Below are 22,243 nucleotides of genomic sequence, written 5' to 3'. Positions count from 1 at the left end.
CGTGTGCCTGTTCATGTAGAGCATGCTAGACAAAGAGCATCCTGATTGGGTTACAGACATCCCAACCTGCAGAAATCCCCTGCCCCCGATGGGTCATGCAGCATCTCCCTGAAATGAGTTTCAGCAGGTTGGGATGTCTGTAATTGTGTCATACACATGGATTTGTTGATGTGATATTTTGTTCTTAAAATTTTATGTTCATAATTTCTACTCTATTGGAATATATTGCTTCTGAACTTCAGCATAATAATTGGTGAATTATGGTATCAATCAGTATGTTTTTTACTATATTTTTGAACTTTTATCTCAGTATGCCAAGTATTGATTACTTTTGATTCATAGATATTATGCATATGTCAGACTAGGGCTGCACGATATCAGAAAAATATGCGATATTCGATAACATGACTGAATATCTCGATATCGATATGTATCACGATAATTAAATATATACTGTTTTTCTTACCTCTACTCGCCGTTCTGCCCTGTATCTAGCATTTAAAAAAAACACCCAATGCATCGCTTCCATTCCAACATTATTTTTTATTGGAAAAACATGGCTACACCTGCAATGGTGTCCATCAATCATCTTTAAATCTCTTAATTTTTGTGAGCGCAACAGAAAATGTCTTAAGTTGAAGTAAACAAAAAACTGAAAACTACATTACATTAACATAAAGCATTCAAAATGGCAATTTCAGCGGCTCCCGGGAGATGAAGGTGAGCGACACAGATTCACCATAAACTCAAACACAATCTGTTAATAACACATGCAGGTGAGAGAGCAGTGGTGTGTGTGTGAGTGAGCGAGCGAGCAGTAGTGTGTGTGTGTGTGAGAGAGAGAGAGAGAGAGTGAGCGAGAGCGCGGTTTTATGTTTTTATGCTGCTGTACATCAGTGTTTGTCCCAGTGAGCCGCCCCACCACTGTTTTACAGGTACATGTCTTGCAAAGTACCTGAGTTTGCAGTACGTCATCCCTCCTGAATTCAAAGTACTTCCAAATAGCAGACGTGCATTTTTTTTTGGAAACCAGTTCCTCCTCACACAAGTTTGTCTCACCACACTTGCTACCGCTTCCGCCATCACCACGAGGCTTTTACTTGTTTTGCAATAGGGGGCGGAGTTATCCCGCGGCGCTTGTTGACATTCAAATGTGATTGGACGGCACAGAAAAATGTGCCTTTTATCGAAATTTAAGTAATTTTTGCGGTATGTGTATCGCAAACTATGATATCGCGATATCGATACTTTTTCGATATATTGTGCAGCCCTATGTCAGACCCTCCAGGATTTCGCGATGTTGCAATTTGCAACTTCAACGCAAATTCGACCAATCTCCATGAATTCAGGGCGGTGTTGCAATTATATCCAATCACCGCAACTTTCCCACAAATTTGACCAATCGTTGGTGTCGTCTTGAGGTGACGTCGACAAACTACCTTCCCCCTTACTTCCATGTACACGTTCAAGAGAAGCAGCATGTGCGTAGTGTTGCCAGATTGGGCGGTTTTAAGTGCATTTTGGCGGGTTTTGAACATATTTTGGGCTGGAAAACGTCAGCAGTATCTGGCAACACTACATGTGCGAGTCAGTGTTTATATAGGCTTAAATTCTGTTATTGAAAGTGTGTTATGTTTACAGTGAAGGACTGTGTGCACTTTATTATTTTTTTTTTTACTTAATACAAGAAATTAATGGATGCCAACATTTTTGCCAAAATGGTATTTTATTTTCCATTGTTTAGGCAGCTTCAGCATCATACTGTGAGATTCTGTTCAAATTGGGTTTTTTTTTCTTCTATGAAGCCTGAGCCATTTATTTTATTAGTTTATAATTATTGTTTAATTTAGTCTTCAGGAGAGACTGCCTGCACACAGTACTAGTATTAATAGCGTTTTTTTCTTACATGAAAGCTGAGGCATTTATATTTTAAGGGAACTTCATGTTGTGCTGTGAGGTTCTATGCACTTTAACTTTTGAACCAACAGGTGCATTTGGATAAGTAAAGCCTATTTTTCTGCATTTTTGTAGTCCTAGTAATCTTTTATATTGGTAAAGTTGTTTATAGGACCATTTCTCAGTGTCTTTGTTTTTTTAATCAATAGTTTTTCAGTAATAACTTAATATTTAACATATCACTCAATTTTAATCACAAAAAGAGAAAATCGCAACAATTTCTCACAACTTGCACTTCCTCCCGCAATGTAATCACAACAAAAACCTAAAAAACACCGCAACTTTCATCGCAATTTTTTGGAAAAACCCTCGCAACATCAGATATTTTAGCCCGTGACAATCACAAAAAAGGCCCGCGAAATCCTGGGGGGACTGATATGTTGTGAATTTGGAAACAAATGCAATAAAGATTGTTGGGTTACAAATAGTTTATTTGTGTGTGTGTGTGGGGGGGGTTTCCCTCAAATATTTCTTCGGACAAGTCAACTTCACATTCGGACAAGTAAATTTCCTTTCAACTTGCCCGACAGGACAAGTGGTTTCAAAAGTTAATGTAGAGCCCTGTGTTAGGGGGGAAAAACAAAATAAAAATAAAAAAACGTACAATAAGCTGGTTGCATAAGCCTGCACACCCTTAAGCTAATACTTTTGATTTAATTACAGCATCCAGTCTTTTTGGGTACACACCAGCCATCAATTAAAATGACTCTGATTAACCCCAAATAAAGTTCAGCTGTCCTAGTAGGATTTTCCTGACATGAACTCAGTTGCATCCTCCAGCAAAAGCCAGGGTTCACAGAGAGCTTACAAAGCATCAAAGGGATCTCAATGTTGAAAGGTATCAGTCAGGAGAAGGGTACAAAAACATTTCCAAGGTGTTAGATATACCATGGAGCACAGTGAAGACAGTCAGTCATTAAGAAGTGGAGAAAACATGAGACAACAGTGACATTACTGAGAACTGGACATCCCTCCAAAATTGATGAAGACAAAAACTGGTCAGGGAGGCTGCCAAGAGGCCTACAGCAACACTGAAGGAGCTGCAGGAATTTCTGGCAAGTACTGGATGTGTACTACATGTGACAACAATCTCCCGTATTCTCCATATGTCTGGACTATGAGGTAGGGTCAAAGAAAAATATCCAGGCCTGGCTAAATTTTGCAAAATAAAAAAATAAAAAATACATCAACTCTCCCAAAAGCATGTGGGAAAATATCACTATGTTCAGACTGCAACCTGAAACGACCCAAATCCGATTTGTTGTGAAATCCGATTTTTTTGTTAGGCCGTTCACATTACCAATTATATGATACTTGTATGCGATCTCCAATATGAACGGAAAACGACCCAAAAGTGTCCCGCATGCGCAAATTGACACGTAATAAGCACATCTACGTAATATGTAAACAAAAAAAAAAAAAGCGCACTCAAGTTTGCAAGTAAAGCATAGACATGAGGCGAGACCTGGCGATGTGGTTTTTGTGGCGGCGGCGGAACTCACACAATAATCTGATTAATGTGAGCAGCAGACTAATGAGACCGAAGGTGTCAAATTACTGGAAATTTCCAGAACAATCTTATAATGCAGGATGATTTAACATCCAGGTCCCTACCAAATCCACCATTAGCTTGATCAATTCTATAAAAGTCTATTTAAATTCTGAAAACTGTACAAATGTTGTTTTCCACCAAAGAGGCGGGATTAGCCAACGCAAAATAGTGACGTTTGTCTCTTGTTGATGACATGTAGGTCGCATGAATGCGACCTGTCCGGTCAGACTGCAGTCGCATGTGAAAATAACGGATATGCATCGGAATTAGGACCACATATCCAAGCGGCCTGGGTCGCATGTAAAAAAATCGGATCTGTGTCGTTCAGATTGTCAATAACAAATCGGATACAGGTCGCATATGGGCAAAAAAATCGGATATGGGTCGTTTCAGGGTGCAGTCTGAACGTAGTCTATGTTAAACTTTTTGGCCACAATTCCAAAAGGTATGTTTGGTGCAAAAAACAAACACTGCGCATCACCAAAAGAACACCATATCCACGGTGAAGCATGGTGGTGGCAGCATCATGTTTTGGGGTTGTTTTTCTTCAGCTGGAACAGGGGCTTTAGTCAAGGTGGAGGGAATGATCAACAGTTCTAAATACCAGTCAATTTTGGCCCAAAACCTTCAGGTGTCTGCTAGAAAGCTGAAGAGAAATTTCATCTTTCAGCATGACAATAACCCCAAGCATACATCGAAATCAAAAGAATGGCTTCACCAGAAGAAAATTAAAGTTTTGGAATGGCCCAGCCAGAGCCCAGCCCTAAATCCAATTGAAAATCTGTGGGGTGACCTGAAGAGGGCTGTGCACAAGAGATGCCGTCGCAATCGGACAGATTTGGAACACTTTTGCAAGGAAGAGTGAGCAAATATTGCCAAGTCTAAATGTGGCAGTCTGATAGACTCCGACCCAAAAACACTGAATGCTGTAATTAAAAGGTGCTTCAACAAAGTATTAGTTTAAGGGTATGCACCAGTGGCGGCTGCTGGTTTTTAAAACAGGGGAAGCCCATTTTACGCATTCATCGTAAAACCTGTAGGCCGGATATCAAAGCATAGAAAGGTGTGCCCCATTAGCATAGTGAACTAGACAACCCTACCTAGTGGCAGAAAGTATTTTTGCTTGTACATTTCATGTTATAGTCTGGCTTGCCAGGCTAGTGCCTCATATCCTTAATCAAAAATATCAAACATCCAAAAATCACTGGCTATTCAACGAAGAGCCTTGAACATCATACCCTGATATGCAACACAGAGTCTTTAACACAACACCCAGCTGTGCAACACATCCTTGAACATCTTCTGCAACACAGTCTGGAAATTCATAACCAGGTAGGCTATGCAACACACAGAACCTTGAATATTATACCCAGGTATAACCTATAACACAGAGCCCACCATTCTCTTAACATTACTGAACAATATACACACTTCAGATTCATGAACATGAACACTATTTATACACAAATTCTGCCCTCCGCTCCTTTTCCAGAAAATGGTCTGTGACCCTGTCATACCAGCTGGTTGTGCTTTCCAGAGACTTTACCAATTTCTGTTAGCAGCTAGCACTGCAGATCCCAATAAGGCTCAAGCTAGCCTACAACCAGATTGAACTACAAATGAAATAAACGAGCGAATTCACGAATGATCAAACTGATAGAATGGATGAAAGTTAACGGGGCACAACGAGTAATATTTACATTTATTTACAGAGTAATGTACAGAGACATCAATGAGAAGAACCGTTTATATGAAAAGAAATTCAGACAGCACTTTAGCACACGACTACACTTTCTCGACATCCGCTAGGGACTGACTGATCATACTTCCGTGTTCCTTGCCGAAGTACCGCCCTCCTCATGTCTTTCAAACACTACCTCCAATAATCCTTTATCAGCCCGGCTTCTTGTCCCTCCCACTGTCTTGTTTAGTCCCAGAGAAGCCCGGCTTCCCTGGAAGTGACGATTTTGTTGATTTTAACCAATAACAACTATCCGAAATTGGCTGTTCAGAGCCGTCTCGTAGACTGCAACGGATACCCGGCTGCCAGTCAGTATTGCCAGATACTGCTGACGTTTTCCATCCCAAAATATGTTCAAAACCCGCCAAAATGCACTTAAAACCGCCCAATCTGGCAACACTGCTGCCAGTCCATAGAGCCCATTGAAATAAGAAAGGTTACAGCCTGGCAGCAAAGGTGATTCTCGTAGCGAACTGCAAGTTCGTCAGACATCACTCAAATAAGTTACAGGATAGTTATGAACATAAATACAATCTTGGGCATATGTTATGCAAGTTATTGTTTTAATGAGAATTCAACGTCGTAGACGCCGCAGTTTGGGGAGAGAATTTTAGGGGAAGCTCGGCTTCCCTTGTTGTCTCTGAGAAATCGCCCCTGGTATGCACACTTATGCAACCAGCTTATTGTACGTTTTTTTTTTTATGTCCCCCCCAACAGATTGGTTTGGTTTTCAACTGAATTGTACAGGTGAAATTAAAGGTGGGAAATGTTTTGAAATTATTTATCGTGGTCTCATTTTTTTTACATCAGAAAAACCTATCATTTTAACAGTGTGTGTACACTTTTTGTATCCACTGTACACTACCGTTCAAAAGTTTGGGGTCACTCTGAAATTTCCTTATTTTTGAAAGAAAAGCACTGTTCTTTTCAATGAAGATCACTTTAAACTAATCAGAAATCCACTCTATACATTGCTAATGTGGTAAATGACTATTCTAGCTGCAAATGTCTGGTTTTTGGTGCAATATCTCCATAGGTGTATAGAGGCCCATTTCCAGCAACTCTCACTCCAGTGTTCTAATGGTACAATGTGTTTGCTCATTGCCTCAGAAGGCTAATGGATGATTAGAAAACCCTTGTACAATCATGTTAGCACAGCTGAAAACAGTTGAGCTCTTTAGAGAAGCTATAAAACTGACCTTCCTTTGAGCAGATTGAGTTTCTGGAGCATCACATTTGTGGGGTCGATTAAATGCTCAAAATGGCCAGAAAAATGTCTTGACTATATTTTCTATTCATTTTACAACTTATGGTGGTAAATAAAAGTGTGGCTTTTCATGGAAAACACTAAATTAGTATATATATATATATATATATATATATATATATATATATATATATATATATATGGCATTTACTGATAACCCCTTTTTTTTTTTTTAAATCGTAGATGCCGCCTGTAGAAAGTTAAAGATGTACTCAACACACTGATCAAGCTGAGATCCAATTCCACCCACAAGGTAAATGTGATGGAGGAAAAAATCCCTTACTTGGTTCATTGGGCTAATGGTATCCCATTTATTCTTCTGTGGATCATAGATGTCAATTTCTGCCAAGTCATCCCTGAAACAGAGCAACCATGAGGAGTGCTTTCACAATTATTATTCCAAAGTGTGTGGGAATTTTTTTTTTTGTATAAGAAACTGAAAAGTTCAACATCACTGACACTTTGAAAAGACCTTATATCCTTGCACATAACAAAAATCAAAAGTAAACAGAAAGATCAATTCCCCTAAACTGTTTTTTCCTAGAAAGCAGAGCTCCATAGTTAAAAGAATACGGTAATGCATTGACCTGATTTTTGATGGCTTTTGCAACCGTATGATGTCCATACATACATGTATGTACCACGACAGGGAACCTGATCATAAGTGCAAGGCAACAACTCAAACACTTGATCACCGGACAACAAAATTTGTAGCTTCATTTACATAAAAGACAGATGGGTTTTTATCCAACACTTATTTGTAATTTTTTTTAAATAACGAGGGATTATTTACGAACACATTTTACAGAAATTATTCATGACAGTTTCATATAAAACTGCTTTAACTCATTTTATTCATCCACTACCTTGTTGGACAGTTGACAGTTTGTCATATAAGGGCCATAGATGAATGTAAGTGCAGGAAGAGTTTTATTGAAGGCACGCTAGCAAACCAATCCAAAATGTAGACAAGGGCAGAGTCGAAAAACAGGCAGTGGTGGAGTGAGGCACAGACAAGATATCAGAGATAATACAATACTCACAGTCCACAAACAGGGTCAAAATCAGAAAAAAGCGATACAAAATACAAGGCTTGGTAACGTCAGATGCAGGGTCTGTAACCTGCAGATATGTCTGCGCTGTGATTGCGCTCTAACCAGGAACAGGTGCATGCTGTGGGTGGTAGAAATGGGCAACTGGACTTGCTTGAAAATTCTTGAAAACGTTTCACCTCTCGTCCAAAAGGCTTCCTCAGTTCTGTCTGACTAATAGAGATCTTGCAGTCACGTGACCGGAAAGTCAACAGCTGCCATCTTGTCGGTAAAAAACACCGCTGAATACTGCTGCACTCGTGTACAGAATGGACCAATTTCAACCGACGGACTACACAGCTCATTTTTCTAATGAACAGATAACTAGATATATGTCTAAAATAAACGATCTACAGATTAGTGACCCTTATGGCTTACCGGACGGAGTTTTCACGACCGTGTCAGTGGATGTTGAACTGCCAGCGGAATACCCAGACGTGTATAATTACCTCATTAACTTTCCCTCGCTGTTCAGTGGTGAAGCACTGCGTGCTTATAAATCTCTGGACAGTTATCTTTACAGAAATTCAGGATTTGTCAGAGACTCAGATGTGGCATCTTGTAAACAAGAAAATAACTATCCTCATTGGACGGGTAAGTCACTTAAGTATTGAGTACTAACACTATTTATATCAGTATCTAGTATAGCACTGACCAGCCGATTATAGAATAAGGTAATTCCAGCTGTAATTCCAAATCGTCCGTCTTGTTTACCATGGATCTGGCATTGGAGAGGTAGAGGCTTAGCAGTGGAGATTTGAGTGGCTGTTTTCTGAGCTTAGTCAACAGGCCGGCTCTGCAGCCTCGCTTTTGCTTCCGCTCCCGGCGCCGCCTCCTTCGCTTAGCTTCCGATAACAATCCACGGAGAGCCCCGCTGGTCTCGCTATCTCGTCTGGAATGTTGTGCATGCGATGGAAATCACTACAAACCGTGATTTTCTGCTGGAAACCAATGTCCAGTAAGTCCATACGGTTGTAGTGGATATTGAAGTCCGGTACAGACAAACAACACGCAAAAATACACACAAAAAACATAAAAACCGTGCACAGGTAGGGAGAGCTTGTAGCCGCAGCCGTTGTAGTAGAACTGTATATAGTAGGGTTTTCCAGAAGAAAAGGCAGAAGTAGAACCAGAAGTAGAAGTAGAAGGCGGAAATATGGCGTTTGACCGACAAGAAGGCGTCTGTCACAATCTGGATCGGCTGTGACGTCACATGCAAGTGCCAGCGCTCGAAACTAACGGTGTCCCGATGTCCCGGGGACCATAAAAAATGTCATCGGGACACAAAATTATCATATCTGGGACAATCCCGGGACAATGGAAAAAAATAGATCTAGAAAAAAAGTTCTACATTAATATTATTTACAAAGCCGTCACACATACGTAGACATTCACCTAATTTGTCAATTTTAATTTTAAAACGTTAACAGCGAAAAATACATAGTAGCTACACTTTCGATGCACCTGCATCCGTAGGCTACAGAGCAGCGCATTCTGTTCTAGAATCTTCGGCCGGAGTCCGCATTATATGGACTTGGAATGGAATTGCTACCGCACACGCTGCGCCGACTCTTGCCAGAACAAAAATGCTGAAGTGGTTGAAGCGGACCGACCGCGGGGAAGAAACTGAAAGCCCAGACATAACATCTCCGGGACCTTCAGGATCCAAAGTGTCATCGCCTGGTCTGCAGGCAACGCTAGCAACTGAATGAACTTAATGAACACTGTTAGACACGTTATAAAATACAACAGGAATGATGTGGATGATATTGACGGAAGATACCGTTCAACAGAATAAGTGAGTTTTCTTGGTGTCTTTCTAGTTCAGAAAGTTTAGTCAGTCAGCAGCACAACTAGGCTCGGACCTGGCAGGTCCGTGTATCATCGTTTTCCAGATTGAATGGAATACTTGAATGATCGGATGATACACGGACCCTGGCACTATGCTGATGTTGCTAACGTTTGCACCCGGCAGCGAAAGTTCATAAAATGGATAACGGAAAGTTCATAAAAATGGATAACGGTAATGGATAACGGAAAGTTCATAAAAATGGATAACGGTAATGGTGAAAATGATAAGTTGGCCTTATAAGTGCCAACAGATATTCAAGGTATAAGTAGATGAAATGAACATAAAAGGGGTCTTATTTTCAACTAAAGTGTACTGCAGATGTAGGGAGTTGAAACATTTTCTGAATGAGCTAGTTGGCCCCTTTAAATAAACAGGTATCTATTCATACAGTGAGATCGCCAAAGTTTAATAAACTGAAAATGCAATAACTGTAATTTTGAAGTAGATGATGTATTGGACATGTGTCGCTTGTGTCTTGTGACTTATTGTAAAAATGATATAAAGGGTTCAAAATTGCATAGTTACAAATATAATAGTAACTTCATATGATAATATTAACCACTGGTTATTTCAGAGAGGAAAAAAATGGGGACACTATTGCTTCCATTCGGGACAATACAACACAGAATTCGGGACCACTGGGGGACACAAAGAAAAAAAGTTAATTTCGAGCCCTGGCAAGTGCTCCATAGGGAGTATCAGATATTTATCTTCTCCTGGATCAGAATCAGAATTTTGATGACCAGCTCATCTAAGGTGTCATTGAGGCATCATGTTGGTGTGGGTCACTGGAGGCTGGGTGTGAATGGCGAGTCATTAGGGTGATCAAAGGATTGCCCATTAGGGTGACTCGCCATTCACACCCAGCCTCCAGTGACCCACACCAACATGATGCCTCAATGACACCTTAGATGAGCTGGTCATCAGAATTCTGATTCTGATCCAGGAGAAGATAAATATCTGATACTCCCTATTAGTCAGACAGAACTGAGGAAGCCTTTTGGACGAGAGGTGAAACGTTTTCAAGAATTTTCAAGCAAGTCCAGTTGCCCATTTCTACCACCCACAGTTTACTATGACCTGGATGATTGAGAATCTTCACAGACATGAACAGGTGCACGGTAATTAGTCCTAATGGTGCGTGGACATGACACATGTAACCAGACAACTGTTTGACATATCAAGTTTGATCATTACTATACAGTTATGATGTAAAGTGAACGCGTTGGTTCACTGCTGTCCACCAGGCACCCAGCAGAGTCACATCATAATAAATGTCATGGTGTTTCTGGCTCATGGCATGTGGTGTCAAAGAAAGGAATAAGTATTTGTAACTACGATGTGTCTCTCTATTATTGGTATCACTGTCACAAGACAATGCAACAATTTATTAACGTGAAACACACAACACTACACAGTTCAATGGTTCATATGCTGCAATATTATTATTCTATTCAGGTTGGTTTTGTACCCTTGCAAATATTTTGCTCATACATTCATCAGGAGCTCTGCTTTTATAGCATTGCCCAGACAGACAGACGACAAATCTTGTACTGTCATTATTTATCACGTTGATATAAGCTGGGGGGAAAAAAAAAGTGCCTACAAAGAAAGGTAGCACACTGAACCTGAACTATTGTAGCAGTTTTGAGTGCTGCTTAATACCTGGTTCTGACCCGGTTTTGTTTGGTGTCCATAATTCCATATAATGTGCAATATGCCCTTCAAGTGTTCAGTGCATTTTTTTTACAGATAAATTGAAACACCGGGGCATCATACGTAGCCACTGGTCAGAACCTAATTTTGTCCATTGCAAAAGGTTGCTTGATTATGCAAATTCCCTCTTCAAAATATGTTTAATGAACTCTCCCACTTTTATTTAACTTCAATTTGGGTGGTGTTTTTAGCCAAACTAGCTACATTACTTTCTTTTTAGTTATTCAAGTGCACGACTATTAACACAGTGAAGTAACTGAATTGAAGGAAATAGCCTATTAGGCATTTGTTTTTCCAACACTAACTTCATTTCCAATGCTCAATTCGTTTCTCCCGACGCTAACTTCCTGTGCATATGGTCTCTCCGAAATCTACTGCAAAAGTTACAAATTTTCAAAGTTGAGGCAAATTCCGGACTAAAAAAGGAAGGAGGAATTTTGCAAACACATTCAAGATCATGGAGGTTCCCAGAGGAATGACTGGACTTCTGGCTGACTTGCATACGTACAGAGAAAATGGTAAAACGAGGCACAAGTCAAAAATAATTTGTTTGGTTTAGCTCTGGTTAGTAATGCCATGTCCTTTTGTGTGTTTGATAGCCATCAAGAATGTTAAAATTATAAACATGCTTGAAGTGGCATCAAAGGTAGCAGTTGAACATGGTTTCGGGAGAATACAGAGGGAGAATTTTTGGGGAGTCGGAGTGGGACACAAGTGATGAGCGCCACTGAAGTACGGAAACTGACCTGGTAATTGAAAGAAATGCATTCAATTGGTATTTTGAAAAAGTCTGTGAATTAACTGTCCAATCATACACTGACTAATCCTGAAACTATGACACCGTAGCAACCTTAGTGCCAATTCAAATTTATATTAAAACTACATTTATTTGAAAACGGTTCCCTTAAACTACTATATCGTTATAAATACATCGACGACTCCACCTCAGTGTCAACATTTTGCCATTTCTGCATAATTTCCATTATGGTATCTCAAGATTCCAGAAAAACAGGTGGACAGACACCTCACATGTGCGCTTCCTGCATTAACTTCCTCACCTCACAAAGTAGATGAGTCCGTTGAGAGTCACCGATTTGGGGGCGAAGGACCAAGGAGGCAGCTGGCCACAGTTGACCAGGTTCCAGCGGTTAGTGTCGACATCGTAGCACTGGATGGCCATGGTGTCCTCACCAGTGAACGAGCCGGTGGCATAGAGACGCCCACCGCATGCTGTTGTTGAACAGTTGTCCATGGGGTGCAGCATGGGTGCCAGTGGCTCCCAACAGTCCAGGGCATGGTCGTAGCGCTCCGTGCTGTCCAAGGCCACCACGTAGAGCTGGCCCTTCACCACACAGGAGCTGTGGTACTCGCGGGCCTTGAGCATGGGCGACACCTCGGTCCACTCATTCACACTCGAGTTGTAGCGCCACACGCCATCATAGAGGCGTGAGCCATCAGAACCACCTGCCATCAAAAAGTGGGTAGGGTTAAAAAAAAAAAAAAATAGGCATGGTATGGTCAAGACACCACTTCAGGTTTGATTTTTTTTTTCTTCACAAGTTATTGACACATGACTGCTCAGGGCGCAAAAAAGTGCAGCACTGTATATTTATAGCAGCCGTAGCAGCACTGGATGACAACAAGCAGTAGCTTTCAAAACACGTGAGGATCTGTGATGGCCTGAGATGGTTCTCTGGTGTAAACATTGTCCAAAAATGTACACCTCATCAACTGCTGTTGTTTCTCTGGCAGAACACCATGTCCCCATTACCTCTCTCGCATATAGCCAAACAGCCAGCTGTTTATTTATACTCGTGCACGCTGCCATTTCTGAGACATGTTCTCGAGAGCTCTAAAGGTGAGACACGATACAAGATATGAAGGATTATAGTGTTGGTTTAATCCTTATTAATTTTCAGGTAATTTACAAAGATGATGGTGTTTAATCTTTGGTCCCATGTGATGCCAGCTTGGACGTATGGATGAAGTAGAGACTGAATGAACCACCCTGATTGTTTCTCACCCTTTTGAAAATTTATTATTTATTTACTTTGAGGAACATTGAAGCCTCAGGCCCAACTTTCTCAGGATAGGCTGCAGAGCCACCGTAGCCTTGTCCAAGATAAAGTGGTTGAGCAAGTGATGTTTTTTAATCGTAATTTAGCTTGACTTCTATCCATGATCTTCTCACTGGGGCAAATCTTAAATGGCTTCCTGTTTCGTTTACATCATGGAGCTAACTGCTCTACTGTGAACAGTGTAGAAAGACATTTGGGATTCTTTCTCAAAAAGGCTTGTTTATTCTTTTTTAAATTTGAACTGCCATGAAAACAAACCTGCTGTGGCTCATACATTCTGGTAGAGCCATATGCATTTTAAGATCAAATAAGAGATGCTTGGTTCCATGTCAAAACCATTCATTTGAATTTGAAGTAGAACTTCCAATAGTACTACTTGTACTTAAGTTTAGTTTCTAGTAGTAATACTACAACCTATTAAGTCACTAGCCAATATCCTATAGAGAACCGCCTTCTATTTTTTAGGGTAGATTTCTATGATGGGAAAAACAGAACAGAACAGAACACACACTTGGACGGATATGGATAGCCATGGGTTTGAGTCTAAAGGAATTATTGTATTACTCTGCGACATACAGCGTGTGTCATATCATTAATGATTAAACATACCTGTGACATACACATCATTGCCTAATGCTGCTATACTGTAGCCTCCTCCAAGATGGTCAGGAAACTCGGCCAGGTATCTCCACTGGCCTGTCTGTGGGTTAAAGCAGTCGACGGTCACAAGTTCATCACAGTCTTGATCACAACCTCCGACCACAACCAGGATCTCAGCGAGACCGGTAGAAGGACGAGGGCGCATGCGCTGGCATGGACGGTCATGCCGGTCGTACTCTCCTGACTGGAAGCTGCGGGCCTCGCCCACCAGGCGAAGACATTCTGGTGTCAGATAGACAAGTGGGTCGCTCTCGACGCGGGCAAGCAGGAAGAAGCGTCGAACGAAAGGCAAGCGAACCTGCTGCAGGAGCTCGGGCCAGTACTGGAGCCGTCTCCGTGGGTCAGCATTAACCCAGCGTGCCGCCATCTGGTAAGCTGCTTCCTCCTTATCCACACGTAATGCATCATCGGATACGAGTTCCAATAAGCGTTTCCAGGGTAGACGCTCAAACTCCTGGCCCTTGGCCAGAGCCATAATATTGTTGAGTGCAAAGCGGCGGGCACTAATGGCCAGCTCACTACAGGCATAGGCCTCAGCAAAGTCCTGGATCTCCAGGCAATTGGAGACATCGAGGCACTGCTCCAGGAAAGAGCAGCACGCTGCCTTGACTGACGGGAACTGAAAAAGGTCAGCCGCCTTAAGCAGCACGTCCACGTTGTCACATGTGATGGTCACACGGCCCGTGTAGCAGAAGTCTACAAGAAGGCCGAGCAGCTCAGCAGAGACCTCGTGTAGTGCCACTCTGTCCATAGCGCTCTCGCGGAGCGTACCGGCAAACATAGCACGGAAGTAGGTACTGGCAGCGGCTAGAACGGTTCGGTGGCAGTGGAACTCCTTTCCCTCAGCGCACAGCGTCACGTCGAAAAACTTGCATTCGGCACGCAGCTCGTGAATGCCGCACAGCAGGTTGACAGCATGGGCTGTATCGAAGAACGGCAGCACAGAATGGTGCGTCTGTAAGACTGGCTTCTCCATCACAGCACAGTTTGGCCAGAGAACAGTCTCTCGTTGGGACTGGACTCAAAACACTCTGGTCGTCTGTAAAGACAGAAACCAAACATGGTAAGGTCACATACTGTAAGCAAAAACAATGGCATCCATCCAATCTCCCTTAACTGACTTATTTACAGATAAGGATTCACTACAGAACAATGATTTGAGTAAAGAGCTGCTTGATTATTGGGTGCAATTTCAAATTAAACTTTCTGATCAAGGTTCTGGACGTTTTAACCACCTAAAGCACTGGACACAAGATGACGCATCAGAAGCTTCTAGACGCTGATATCAGTTATGACGAATGCATGTGACCGTGACTGTCTTAACCTGACTGTTTGCGTGATCTATAAATACATTAGCAGTGTCCATTTCCACAGGGTGAGGAGGGGATTAAAGTAATTCTGATTCTGATACAGCCTATTTCAGTGAGGATTACTGAAACTCTCCCTCCCCCCAACCACCTCCAATGTCCATAACCCCTGCGAGCGAGTCCACAAACGGGCAATCGGTCCTTCAACTCCGAGCCAGAGCTTGTAAAAATATCTACAAAAGTGCATAATTCATAAATGATGACTAAAACTTTATCAGCTGAAGGTTTGGGGGTGTTTTTTTTAAAGGCAAATAGAAACGCCAGTCAAAATTCCAAGCAAACTGGTGGTCATGTGCTTCTTAAAGTAATAGTTAGAAACTATTTCATGTTGCAAACATTAACCCGTCACTACTTTTCTCTTACTTCAAAAGCATCTGATCTGCCAAAGTTTGGCATCTGAAGTTTGCCAGTGAGAAACTAAGCATCGAGCACCTCTGCAAGATGAAGCTCATAAAAAGAACTTATAACTTTAGCTTTAGTGTCACATTAATTGCTTTCTGGATGGCCGAGTTTCGAAACAGTTTTAATAGCAGTTACAGAACTTGTACGTAACTAAAACTGTGAAATAAATACAATCACATGTGACCAGAAGAAAGAAAAACAATTTGTACCATGCAACTTACCTCTATATTCAAGGCACAAATTTCAAAATACAAATGTCCTCCAAGCTGTATACTGTAGCTTCTGGACGTTTTAACCACCTAAAGCACTGGACACGAGACGTGTCAGAAGCTTCTAGACGCTGAGATCTTTTATGACGAATGCATGTGACCATGACTGTCTTAAGAAATAGCTTGACGGTTTGCCTGATCTATAAATACATCAGCAGTGTCCATTTCCACAGGGTGAGGAGGGGATTAATATATTCTGATTCTGAATTCTTAATTCTGAATTCTGATTCTGAATTCTGATACAGCCTATTTCAGTGAGGATTACTGAAACTCTCCCTCCCCCCAACCACCTCCTATTGAGGTATTTCACCTGACGTCACAGGGTCACGTGACACCCCGGTGTCCGCCATTTTGAACGTCAAGCTACATACCAACGCTGCAGACAGAGAACCGGCTTGAAAAAAAAAAAACATGTTACAGACACCTAGAATAGATTAATGTCAGTAAGCACTCTATAAATAACCATGGTGTTTGCTTGTTGTGCTGTGGGCTGCCATAACAGACAGGGACAGCGTCCAGGACGCTCCTTTTACCGGTTTCTAGTGATGGGAATTCCGGCTCTTTTGGCTCTTCTTACTATAAGGAGCCGGCTCTTTCGGCTCCCAAACGGCTCCTGAGGTTTTATTTTTTATTTAATTGCTGCAATTAACTAGTTAATTAATTACATTATTATTTATATTTTATCAATAGGATGTTTTCCATTTTAGTTTTTAGTTTTTGTAGCCATTGTAAAGCTTTGTAAAGTATAGCAGTGTAACAATGTTCTAGCTATAGAAATAAAACTTACTTACCAATTAATAAATTATTTTCTCACAAACATAATGCAAAACTGTGTTATATTACCAATATTATAATAATAATAATAATAATAATAATAATAACAACAACTTAGTTTTATATAGCGCCTTTCATGGAACCCAAGGTCGCTTTACAAAAGAGGAGATAGGTCAAGGAATTGGGTATGGGGGGAGAGGGAAGGGTTAAGGACCATAGGCCTCAGTGAAGAGATGTGACTTGAGATGCTTTTTGAACATAGCCAGAGTGGGGGCTTGGCGGATGTGGAGAGGTAGATTGTTCCAGAGGGTGGGAGCAGCAACACAAAAGGCTCTGTCACCAAAGGTCCGTAGCCTGGAGCGTGGGATGACAAGTTGGTCCTTGCCAGAGGACCTCAGGGACCTTGATTGGGATATAAAATACACAGCTGATTTTCCCCTCCTCAGGTGCCTCGCAGACTCCTCTCCCCTGCGCTCCACAGCTTTAAGCATTACACCAATTTTCGTATTTTCGCAGCTGTGAATGACATCAACCCCCCCAACCAAAAAAAGTTGGTGTACACCATGCTACTTTTTTTCCTTTGAATGGTAATAGACAACACAAAGACGCAATCGGACAGCAACTTTTTTTGTGAAAGTCTCTCTCTCTCTCTCTCTCTGAGGCACCTAAGGACAAAAAACTAATTCGGCTCCCCAACTCGGCTCCCGCCGAAGAGCCGGCTCCCGTCGTTCACTTCAAAGAGCCGGCTCTTTGAACCGGATCGTTCGCGACCGACACATCACTACCGGTTTCCTACTGACCCAGACAAGAGGGCCAAATGGATTGCAGCTGTGAAGAGACAGGATTGGGAGCCAACAGAGTACTCCAGACTTTGCAGTGATCATTTCATTTCAGGTTAGTTTATCAGTTAACGCAATTTTGATAAAATATATAGCAAAACGTAAATGGGTCAGTGTTTGTTAACCCATCTGAGCAGTGAAACAAGGCAGTGTTAATCTGTCTAGGGTTGCATGTAGCAGACATCAGACATAAAACGGAATAACAGAGGCTAGAAAGAAACGGGACACAGAAATAAATAAACAGGGCTCCATACCAAGGCTGGGTACAGTGTTAGTGATAAAAAACAGATCCAATTTAACACGAATCACAGCTTACTTTCTTGTTAAAATGTGCAAAGGTCTCCACCATCTCATACCGCCTTGCACTGAAGGACTTAAGCGTGCCGTCCAAAATGGCTGCGTCACGTGACTTGGTCACGTGGGTGAAATACCTCAATACCCATAACCCCTGCGAGCAAGTCCACGAAAGGGCAATCGGCCCTTCAACTCCGAGCCAGAGCTTGTAAAAATATCTACAAAAGTGCATAATTCATAAATGATGACTAAAACTTTATCAGCTGAAGGTTTGGGGGTGTTTTTTTTAAAAGGCAAATAGAAACGTCAGTCAAAATTCCAAGCAAACTGGTGGTCATGTGCTTCTTAAAGTAATAGTTAGAAACTATTTCATGTTGCAAACATTAACCCGTCACTACTTTTCTCTTACTTCAAAAGCATCTGATCTGCCAAAGTTTGGCATCTGAAGGTTTGCCAGTGAGAAACTAAGCATCGTGCACCTCTGCAAGACGAAGCTCCTAAAAAGAACTTATAACTTTAGCTTTAGTGTCACATTAATTGCTTTCTGGATGGCCGAGTTTCGAAACAGGTTGTGTAACAACCAGCAGTCCTGTTTGACAAAAAATAAAAAAGCCAGTGAGCCTAGTTCACATTCCATACAGAGGTCCAACTATGTAGCCAGCACAACTCTGAAGGACAGAACACCCTGGAGAGAAGGACTCAGGAGAAAAGTTACATATCCTAACACAACACAGTAATAGTTCCATTACTTCGTACAGATATACGATTCCTTCGAAAAGCCGGCCCGTTTAGAGGTATAATACTGACTTTCTCCACAGTTCACATTATAAAGCACAATTAAATTTCTATACTCTGACTTGTGCTCAGTCCACTCCTAATTTCTAATGCAAGAGTACTAGGAAAGCTGAATATACTCACTGCTACTTTCTGTTTGGACATTGAGAATTTTCACCATGATAAACCCCATAAAACCAGCAGAACAAAAAGTCAGCACAGAGGTTAAAACCGCTTCTAAAGACTAGAAGATGACAAAGTCTGGAATACAAGTAGGGACTAAGGGCCTCTGCATGCTCTTGCGACAAGGCTTTCGCAGATAGCTTTTCGCAGACAGTTGTAATTTATCGTTGAGCGGGGAGTAATAGGCGTGCGCGATGTTATTCACCGCTACAACGCAAGGGGACGTGAAGTCGCGAAATCGCTAGGAGTAGTTGGTGGGTGTGGTTAGTGGAGTGTTTATCCTCCGGTTACTTATAATGACTAGAACTGGAGTCGTATAGATGTCCGTACTTCCTCACTTCCTCGATCAACCGCTCTTCGTGCTGCTCCATCTTCGCTCGTGTTTTTAAAAATGGCGGTCGTGAAAACAAACCAAACCGGGAAAGCAGGGAAGCGGAAGTGCGTGTACAGCGGATGTAGAGTGGACCAATCAGAGCCCTCGTCTGCGACGCTGTCTGCGACGCTTCTGCGGTGGTCACAATTTTTGGGAGGTGCGCGCAGAGCGTCTGCGAAGGTGGGGGGGCTACGCAGACGCCATCTGCGACACCGTCTGCGAGGACTGCGTTGTCAGCATAAATTGGCCTTAAGAAAGAGACTCAAACACATTACCAGGGACTGGAGCTGAATCAGGGACTGAAACTTGAGATGAGAGAGATGGGATTCTAATACCCCTTTTCCACCAAATCAGTTCCAGGGCTGGTTCGGGGCCAGTGTTGGTGCTGGTTCACAACTCGTTCAACTTGCGAGCCAGCTGAGAACCAGTTTGCTTTTCCATAGCTCGCGGTGCTAAGCAGAGCTACGTCATTACGTCACTGTATACGTCGGTTACGGCGCTACATTTGCATAAACCTTAGCGCGAATATCAAAGCAAAAACATGGAAGAAGCAGCAGCAGCAGCAACAACAACAACAATAATGGATGACTTCGCATTTGTACAGCTGCTGCTTCTCGTCGCTTAAAAATGGCGATGTTTCGCGGTCTTGTTATTGTTGTTGGTCTTAACAACTCCGCCCCCCCCGCTGACGTAAGCGGTTCTTTCCTCTGGCTCAGCAAAGAGTTGGTGCTAGCCTGGAACCGGTTTTTCTGGCCCCAGAGCCAGTTCTTTGTCAGTGGAAACAGAAAACCCGGTTCCAAACTAAGCACTGGCCCCGAACCAGCCCTGGAACTGCTTTGGTGGAAAAGGGGCATAAGAAACCTCACCAAGCCTTGGGACTCGACAGGAACAAGAGTTAAGACTGAGATAGGATCAAAAACATGGGCTCATACAAGAGCAAGGACAAATAGCAAGCCAGGATCTGTGGTGCAAACCAAGCTGGTAATGAATTAGAACAGGGTCATTCCACGTCAATTCAACCGGGGCCCGCGCACTTAGGTCTCAAAAAATTCTGAAAAAAAAAAAATCACCAGGTGTACCCATGTTAGCTAGGAGAAACACTGTAAATTTATTTGAATGTAAGATGTATACTTTCCATGTTACAGCCAGTTTTACTGGGGGGGGGGGGGGGGGGGTCAATTTTGTTCAGACCCTTTTTTTTTTTGTCAAAGTTCACAAGCCCATAGCTCAAGAACTAAACCATGTAGGAGGCTCAAATTTTGCATGCTGGTACATAAATAGGAATATTATGTAGCAAAACTGTCATTTTGGGTCTGGATGATCCTGCATGGTCGTAGCACTCCCTCAAAGATGATCAAAATTTTATTGGAGTTTTTGGCTGTGCTCTGTTTAGGCCTTCAGAAGACATTTTTACCCAACATAGGCTCTTGATTTTTTTTCCTTATTGAGATAAGTAGAAACAAACACTCTCAAAAAAAAGCAATAAACAGAAAGGAAACTATCAGTCAGTGCGTGCACATCCAAATCGAGCTGCTGTCGGTAATCGAGCTGAGGGTCCCAGCAGGGGTGCCAGAAAAATCCAATCCTACATGCACACAAGGAAATCGAGCTATTGTGTGAGGTACATTGTGCACCCGAGCCACAGGTGGCGCTACACGCCCCATCGTGTTGGTACACTTCCGGTTGTCGTCATGAAGAAGAGCTATTCAAGAGTATAAACAAAGTTATCAGCAGTGTTGCCAGATACTGCTGACGTTTTCCAGCCCAAAACATGTTCAAATCCGCCAAAAGGCACTTAAAACCGCCCAATCTGGCAACACTGGCAGTTCTGTGTTCACAAGTTCCGTGCTGAAGCTGTTAGGCTTGCTCTAACAGACTGTATGGCTACAAACTGTCCTGCACAGACCACTGTTTTGTAAGACAACTTATTTTGCACAATTGTATATTTTTCTCAAGTCCATTTTTTGCTTACAATTTAACTTGTGTCTTAATAAACACACAAAAAGTTCAATTGTTTTGTTTTTATTGACATTCTTCAGATGTTGGACATCTATATACACACACACACACACACACACAAATACAATGACTTATGTACACAATTCACAGCTATGCAGCAGCTGTACAGATGTATTTGGTGATACAGTAAGTGAGCTAAATTTTAACAGTGCAAACAATGCCACAAAAAGAAAAGATTCATGCCGTTGTCATGCCGACCGAGGCTGTTGTGTTTCCCGCTTGTGGTCTCGTCACTTCCGGAAGGGGCAGTGCTGAAGTAAGTAGCTCGAATACGTAGCTCAATAGGGTATACATGCACTAAGTAGCTCGGCAGAAATCGCATAATCTAGGTCGTGTAGCTCGATTCCGAGAAATCAAGTTCGGTTCAATTTCAGCCGAATTAAGGTGTATACATGGCATTTTGAACTTCTATTTCAGTCGAGCAACGGCAGAAATTCAATTCTCTCTATGTGCATGTAAACGCACTGTGTTTGAACAGAAGACCTCAAGTCTGACAAATCATTTTGGATGTCATTTTCAGAGCACCGTAACACCTTGTGGGAATGTGCGCAGATTTTTTAAATATTTTTTTTTCTTTATTCTCCATGATCCCTTCTTTTTAAAAACACCAATTTGGCTTGTCTTACTCGAATCTTTCTTTTTATTTTCCACGCTGAACATGGGCAAAATGCACCATTGAGAGCAATATGTTTTCTATAACATTAATATAAAGAGTAAATAACCAAAGGCCAATTTTGCCCTGACATGATCACCTGAGATCAATACTGAGAGTAACCACAGGTGCCCCTAAAATCACTGAATCATTGAAATTGAAAAGGATCCCTCCACCCCTGCACCGGCACTCTCAGGTGATCATGTCAGGGCAAAATTGGCCTTTGGTAATTTACTCTTTACATTAATGTTATAGGAAACATATTGCTCTCAATGGTGCATTTTGCTCATGTTCAGGGTGAAAAATAAAAAAGAAAGATTCGAGTAAGACAAGCCAAATCGGTGTTTTTAAAAAGAAGGGATCACGGAGAATAAAGAAAAAAAA

The 22,243-nt window shown here is 41.9% G+C and overlaps 1 protein-coding gene across 3 annotated transcripts in view; it reads right to left on the bottom strand.

Annotated features, from left to right (window-relative positions):
* klhl21 (kelch-like family member 21) overlaps positions 1 to 22,243 on the bottom strand; it is a 55,763-nt gene that overhangs the window by 13,938 nt on the left and 19,582 nt on the right. Inside the window, exons 1-4 of one of the 3 annotated variants that reach the window (XM_060937502.1) lie at positions 15,904 to 16,010; positions 13,863 to 14,952; positions 12,234 to 12,639; positions 6,800 to 6,872 (exon numbers count right to left, since the gene is read on the bottom strand). In XM_060937502.1, the coding sequence (XP_060793485.1) occupies positions 6,800 to 6,872; positions 12,234 to 12,639; positions 13,863 to 14,889 (1,506 nt within the window). In that variant the 5' untranslated portion in view covers positions 14,890 to 14,952; positions 15,904 to 16,010. Of the gene's footprint in view, positions 1 to 6,799; positions 6,873 to 12,233; positions 12,640 to 13,862; positions 14,953 to 15,903; positions 16,011 to 22,243 lie in introns of those variants that run through there. The other 2 variants (XM_060937501.1, XM_060937503.1) reach the window with 2 other exon arrangements.

Source organism: Neoarius graeffei, chromosome 13, assembly GCF_027579695.1.
Source record: "Neoarius graeffei isolate fNeoGra1 chromosome 13, fNeoGra1.pri, whole genome shotgun sequence".
Taxonomy (NCBI): Eukaryota; Metazoa; Chordata; class Actinopteri; order Siluriformes; family Ariidae; genus Neoarius; species Neoarius graeffei.
This window is presented reverse-complemented; position numbering and strand designations above follow the sequence as displayed.